General features: G+C 59.2%; 1 protein-coding gene across 1 annotated transcript; it reads right to left on the minus strand.

Moving 5' to 3' along the window:
• Positions 1–249: 249 nt before the first annotated feature.
• On the minus strand, positions 250–6,835 carry DENND3 (DENN domain containing 3; the record flags this gene model as incomplete). The annotated part of the gene is made up of 6 exons (XM_023749425.1): positions 250–963; positions 1,729–1,848; positions 3,583–3,694; positions 4,645–4,784; positions 5,793–5,908; positions 6,760–6,835. Coding segments are annotated over 6 exons (1,167 nt in total), but the record flags the coding sequence as incomplete, so codon positions are not given.
• Between the last annotated feature and the right edge of the window lie 3 nt (positions 6,836–6,838).

Raw genomic sequence — 6,838 nt, forward strand, 5'->3', positions numbered from 1 at the left:
GAGGCAGTGTCCTCATCACTAAACTACCCGACTCGGCCCGGACGGGTGGCTCAGTGGGTGAGCGTCGTCAACCTATGAACCAGGAGGTCAGGGTTCAATTCCCAGTCAGGGCACATGCCCAGGTTGTGGGCTCGATCCCCAGTGTGGGGCGTGCAGGAGGCAGCCCATCCATGATTCTCTCTCATCATTTATGCCCCTTTCTCTCCCTCTCCCTTCTTCTCTAAAATCAATAAAAATATATGTTTTAACATATTTTTTAAAAACCTCACGTAGACACAGAGCCTTATGTGATCTCGACCAAAAGTGGGTCAACACCTGAGTGATGCTGACGAGCTAAAGGCCTGTGTCTGAGCCAGGACCTCAGTGCGCGTCGCCGGGCTTCCGCCTGCCCTGGTACCAACACTGCAGCGCTCCTTCGAGGAGCCTGGAGAGAACCTTCCAGAACTCCAGCGAGAGCATCACCAACATTCTACGCCCGACGTGTCTGTCCGGCTGCCCTGCCTGCTCTGCGCCTCCAAGGACCCGGCTGGGCAGGGCCCCGGCGCGGTGACCGCACACACTTGGGATGTTTAAAATATGTGCCCGGCCTCCTTGTGAGGTCTTATCTGCGACAAAACACACAACCACACACCAGAGGCCCCGCGTCAGCGGCCCGGAATGTGCCGGGAATCTGCAGGTCACCGCCCGGCGCCCCTGCCGGGCGCCCTCGCCAGAAGGTGAGGTGGGACCCCACCGGTACCTGACCTTGCTGACTTCTTCCAAGTGGCTGAGGTGGCAGCCCATGAGGAAGGCGGTGGGCGCCATGAGGAAGTCCAGCATCTGCCCGGACAGGATGGGCACGAGCGTGTGCTGCCAGCGCAGCGGGTGCAGGTAGGCCAGGAAGCACTCGGCCACCAGCGTCAGCAGCGCCCAGCTCGCCGAGAAGAAGACCAGCCGCTGCTCCGTCAGCAGGCACGCCAGGATCTGCGGGGACGGACGGGCCGCGGACGCCGTGAGCCCCCAGCAAAGCCAGAACCCGGGTGCCGCTTCTGCCCGGGTTTCCCTGCTCCACTCGCCGAAACAAAAGCCACCGGGATTCCCCCAAAAAGCAGCAATTTGTAAATAGTGTGCACAGCAGCGAATGCTAAAATTTTTAAACAAAAAAAATTAACATTTACCCGGCTGGGTGTGGCTCAGCGGTTGAGCATTGACCCAGGAACCAAGAGGTCACCGGTTTGATTCCCAATCAGGGCACAGGCCGGGGTTGCAGGCTCGATCCCCAATAGAGGACGTGCAGGAGGCAGCCAGTCAATGATTCTCTCTCATCACTGATGTTTCCATCTCTCTCTTCCTCTCCCTTCCTCTCTAAAATCAACAAAAATATATTTTTAAAAAATTTAACATTCTGAGCCCTGGCCAGTGTGCTCAATAGTTAGAGCACTGGTCTGAGCACCAAGGGGTCGTGGGTTCAACTCCTGGTCAAGGGCACATACCTGAGCTGCAGACCCCATCCCCGGCCCTGGTCAGGACCAGTGCAGGAGGTAGCCAATCAATGTGTCTCTCTCACATCGATGTTTCTCTCTCTCTTCCCCCCCCCCCCCACTCTCTCTAAAAAAGGAAATTAACACTTGGAGTACATGGGTCTTATGTTGTGGGAGACGCTGGCGTGCGAGTCCTCTCTGATACAACAGTAGCTCTGATGCCCGTGAGGCCGAGGGGCGGACGCGCCCGGGTGTGGGGGGCGCGCACCTGCAGCACCTTCTCGGGCCGGAAGCACAGCAGCGGCAGGTGGAGGTCCAGGTCGATGACGGGGCTCTCGGGGTCCGCGCGCGAGGGGAACACGATCTGCAGCGGCTTCAGGTTGAAGATCTGCAGGGACGCGGCCGTGTTAGCGCAGAGCCGCCCAGCGGAGGCGGGAACGCACCCACACCCACGGTTTGGGCTCAGAGAGCACTGGAGTCGGGGGACACTGAGGAGACTCGTGCGGCCACCCTGTGGGTCACAGAACCTCCGTCCGGAGACACACAGGACAGGTGCTCAGGGGCCGCAGAGCCCGGCCCTCACGGTTTTCTCGGCCAGACTTCCTCAAACTCTAGAATTCTAGCAGAACCAACACCGATCCTACATCAATGGCCTTCAAATGACCCTGAGCTAGTCGTCATCATTCGCAGTTACAGCGACGTCTTCTCTTAGTATTTAATGGTCAAAGTTCCTTAAAGACGTGTCATTTAAACCATTTTTTAAAAGACTTCATTTTTCTAAATATTTTAGAATAACGCTTTAAATTGCGTATTCACAGAACGCCTGTCACATGTTTAAGGACACAGAGGGCCCAGGAGGAAGCTACGGCCCCCTCCACTCGGGGTCCCCAGAATCAGCCACACGACATGGGAGGCGCTCGGGGAATGCTGGGTGCCCGCAGGGTGCCCACTGGGTGCCCGCCCGGCCCTGGAGCCCGCAGATGAGCAGAACGGATGCCCTAAGTACGAGCCAGGTCCCGGGGGAGAGAACGGAGAAGCGCTCAGATCTGCGGCAGCAGGTCCTCTGGGAGTCCTTGCAGAGTTCAGAGCAAGAACGTCGCTGCACAGTACACAAGTGCCAACTGCCCCCCGACAGAGGGAGTGCCCGCCAGCACGTCCCCACGCGGGTCCCTGCGGGGTCTGGGGCAGGGCCGAGGCCGAGGCCTGCTGCCCGATGCATCGGCAGGACTTCCTCCCTAGCAGAGGCCGGGCTCAGGGCCGTGTTGCAAAGACGCACTAGGTTCCTAATCACGTGACTCACATGCAACACATTCTCAACTGGCAATAACCAACGTGTAAAGGGCCAAGACGTGTGCGGCGTTGCCGAGGGACTAGGAGAGCGACGTGGACGCGCAGTCCCTACAGCTGCTAGCGCGTATTTAACGGGCCTGGTTTTCTGGGTTTGGTTTGGTTTTTTAAAAGGAAGCATCTCACAGCTACATCAGCCTGAAAACCGCTGAGTCACACAGGTTGCATCACGTGCAGTCTGAGAGCTGTTACTCAACAAAGACAGAGTGTGGTCTACCTGTCCCGAACCCTCCTGAACCCTGAAATCCTCCTGTCACGAAACAGCCAAAAACAGCTGGCTGGGCGGGGGGGGGGTTCCACGGAACCCAGTTTGGGAAATGGTTGTTCATTAACTAACTAAATAAATATATATATATATATATATCATTAATCACACCGGACAGGAGAAAACATTAACTAGTTAAATATATTGCCTGATATTCTAGAGAAACAAGTGGGAAATGTGTAATTTAAGTAAATGCTACGCGATTTCTGCGTAGGGATTGATGAACTGGCGGGTTAACTCCCCAGGCGGCCGGTGACCAGCTCCACACCCACTCACCAGGGCCAATCCGCGGAGCTCGAGGCCTGCCTGCCGGACGCGAGAACAAAGCGTCATTGCTAAACTTTTAGAAAATAAATTTCTACTTTCAGTGATTTGGCCTTTAGGGCTAGTGTGTAAAAGGCGTGTCAGGAACTCGAGAACCAACGTGGAGACTCGGGAAATGTTTTAGGAAAAACACGGAAGCGCCTTCATCACGTCACCGTCTGTCTGCAGAGACACGGGAGAGCTTACCAGGTGCAGCGGCCCCGGCGGCGGGCTGGGGATCAGGGAGACTTTCGCAGCGAAGTCTCTGATGTGATTGTCAACCTCGAAATCCCTGCAGAGCTTCAGGTGGGTCAACAAACTGAAATTTAAAGAGAAACATTCAGCTCCCCGTTCCACGGCCTGTGTGACGCCCGCGGCCATAAATGCAGGCTGGACCCCCGTGTCCGGAGACGGCCCGTTTACGAACTACAACTGGGTGCTGGGACTTGAGGACGGACACGGCTCGTTTGCCGGAGAGGATTCCGGCTCAGCCCGACCCAGGGGAGTCCCGATGGACTGTCCGCCAGCGGAACCAGCGGGACGCGGGGCCTGCGCACGTGGCTCTCGCTGCCCACGCCTTCCGCGCCGTCTGCGATCACCACCCCGATTCCAAGAGCGGAGCTCGGGGCAGGGCTGCCTGCAGGGTCCTCGCGGCCACCCCCCCGCGAGGCGGTGGATCGGGCCAATGGAGTGCTCTCCGGTTTCCCGGACCTTCTCTGCGTCCTCCGGCTTCCAACTCAGCATCAGCGTTAAGTCAGCTCTTCTACCCCGAAGGGAAACTGTCAAAATGCCAGCAAAGCCCGGCCGGCGGGTGTGGCTCAGTGGGTGAGCGTCGACCTATGACCCAGGAGGTCACTGGGTACAGGCCTGGGTTTGTGGGCTCGATCCCCAGTTGTGGGGCGTGCAGGAGGCAGCCGATCCATGAATCTCATCATGATGTTTCTCTCTCTCTCTCTCTCTCTCTCTCTCTCTCTCCCTCTCTGAAATCAATAAAAATATATTTTAAAAATAAATAAAAAAATAAAATGCAAACAAAAATCAGAACTGACAGCAGCGCTGATTTTCTGACAGCCAGGGAAGGCGTTTTCCTGATTCACGTCCCCTTCTCAGATCCCAGTATCATGACTTCCGACCGTGCCCCACCTCCCCTCCCTGTCCCTCGGCCCCAGGCTAGCCTCGCCCGGATCGGGGTTCCCACACGCGCTCCCGAGCCTGCCCGGGTCAGGGTGTTAGGGTGGCCGCAGCCGAGGGCGGGGGGGGGCGGCTCACCAGGACAGGCAGTCCCTGAGGGCGTTGTAGTAGGGGAACCGCGAGATCACGCACACGGCGAAGGGCACGAAGCAGCCGGCGGCGCCCGGGCTCAGCGGGGACTCGCGGGGGGGCTTGCCGCCGTAGAAGCAGTGCTCGTCCTGGGAGAGAGCGGGGCGTCACCTCCCGCCCGGCGCCCCGTGTGCATCCTCCTCGTGCCCGGGCTCCAGACAGAGGCGGGGCCGCAGGGCGGGACCCAGTCCCCCTCCCAACCCCCTCCGGTCAGTTCCACTCCCGGGCAGGGCACAGGCCGGGTGCGGGCTCCGTCCCCAGGGGGGTGTTTATGGTGCTTTTAAAGCATTTTCAGCCCCACGTTCCGTCATCCTCGGGGGCCTGGCAGGGGCTGTGGTGTCAGGTGAGCCAGTTCCGCCCCCTCCCACCTGTCTCCTGGGTCCCCGGGGCCAGATGCACAGGTGGTGGGGGGTGCAGGAGGCAGCCGATCAATGGTCCTCTCTCATCATGGATGTCTCTCTCTCTCCCTCTCCCTTCCTCTCTGAAATCAATAAAAATATTTTTTAAAAGGTTACAAAGAAGGGAAGGCACGTCCGTGCGCTGGGGAAACTCACGGCCTCGGGGGAGGGGATGCAGGTAGAAAAGCCGACACCAGAGGGGCCACAGGGCTTGGCTGAACAGGAGCAAGTGCGGCAGCGGGGGCTGGGAGCCAGGGGGTGTCACGGAGGAGGAGCAGGAGGGACCTGGGCGTGAAACAGCTCAGCAGCGCCCCCCAGAGGCACTGCTCCACGCGGGGCACTATCTGGGGGCCATAATCTCTAGGCTGTTGGGAGGGGGCTTTGGAGGGGGTTTGGGTGGGGATGGAGGAGCGTGAGGACAGCTTCCGTCAGGGACTTTGTGAACTGAGGTCACTGTAAGGTAGACGGCCAGGAAGAGGGAGAGCCCTGGAGACAGTCGGCCACGTCGTCTGCCCACCACCGTGCAGTGAGTGCACACTCTTGAGCGTCGGTCTGCTCAAGTTCAAATCCTGGCCGCTGTGTGATCCCAGGCAAGTCACTTGACCTCTCTGTGCCACCATTTTCTCATCTGAAAAATGGGGTGGTCCTAGGAACCCAACCGGGACCCGATGTCAGAGGGCAGGCGCGGGAGCCACCTACGTGCAGCGGCCGGTAGTACTGGGCCACCGCGGCGTACGTCCTGTTCCCGCAGACGTCCGTCAGCACCAGGAAGTGGACACGGTCCTCCTGAGGTTCCGAGGCCACACACAGGCCCCCTGCAGGCGGAAAGGAGAAAGAATCTGTGAAGCCAGAGTGGCCACTGCTTCCTGAGCACGGGGACCCCTGGGGTATCGTCCCCGAAACGAGGCAGCAGCAGCAGTTTCCCGTGGAAACGGCCGGACAGGCACTGATGTCCAGTCCTCAGTCTGCGTGTTCCACACCCGCCTGTGTGCCGTTTCTCCACGACCAGCCAGGAAGTGCAGCCCGGCACGTACCCTGCTGTCTGCAGACCTGGCCGGTTTGGGGGGAAAAGCACAACCTGTGCATCTGGCCCCGGAGACCCAGGAGACAGGTGGGAGGGGCCGGAACTGGCTCACCTGACATCACAAGCCCCTGCCAGGCCCCTGAGGATGAAATGCTTTCAAAGCATCGTGAACACGCCACGCGACCCCGCCAGGACTCAGCCGTCCAACGGCCAGGGGCTGTGCTGGAAGCCCAGCTGCCTTTTAGTGTTGAAACCCCAAGATCAAGACAGCTCAGTCCTGCCCGGCCCGTGTGGCTCAGTGGGTGAGCGTCGCCCTGTGAACCAGGAGGTCACGGTTCAATTCCCGGTCAGGGCACAGGCCCGGGTTGTGGGCTCCATCCCCAGTGTGGGGTGTGCAGGAGTCAGCCCATCAATGATTCTCTCTCCTCATGGATGTTTCTCTCTCTCTCTCCCTCTCCCTGCCTCTCTGACATCAATAAAAATATATTTAAAAAAGAGAAAAAAAGACAGCGCAGTCCTGGGACAGGACGCAGGCCCGAGGGTGGCCAGCTCCCCTCCAGCTGCACGCTCCCTCCCCCGAATGCGGTGGCTTCCGGACGCAGGTCACGGTGTGGCCTCAGCACGTGCATCGGGGGCAGGTACCTGGGAAGCACAGCTGAGGCAGGGCCAGCAGGTCCACGCCGTCGGGGACGCTGACGTCCTCAGTGTCCGTCTCTCGGGG

This window comes from Myotis lucifugus, unplaced genomic scaffold (genome assembly GCF_000147115.1).
Source record: "Myotis lucifugus unplaced genomic scaffold, Myoluc2.0 scaffold_8570, whole genome shotgun sequence".
NCBI classification, from domain to species: Eukaryota; Metazoa; Chordata; class Mammalia; order Chiroptera; family Vespertilionidae; genus Myotis; species Myotis lucifugus.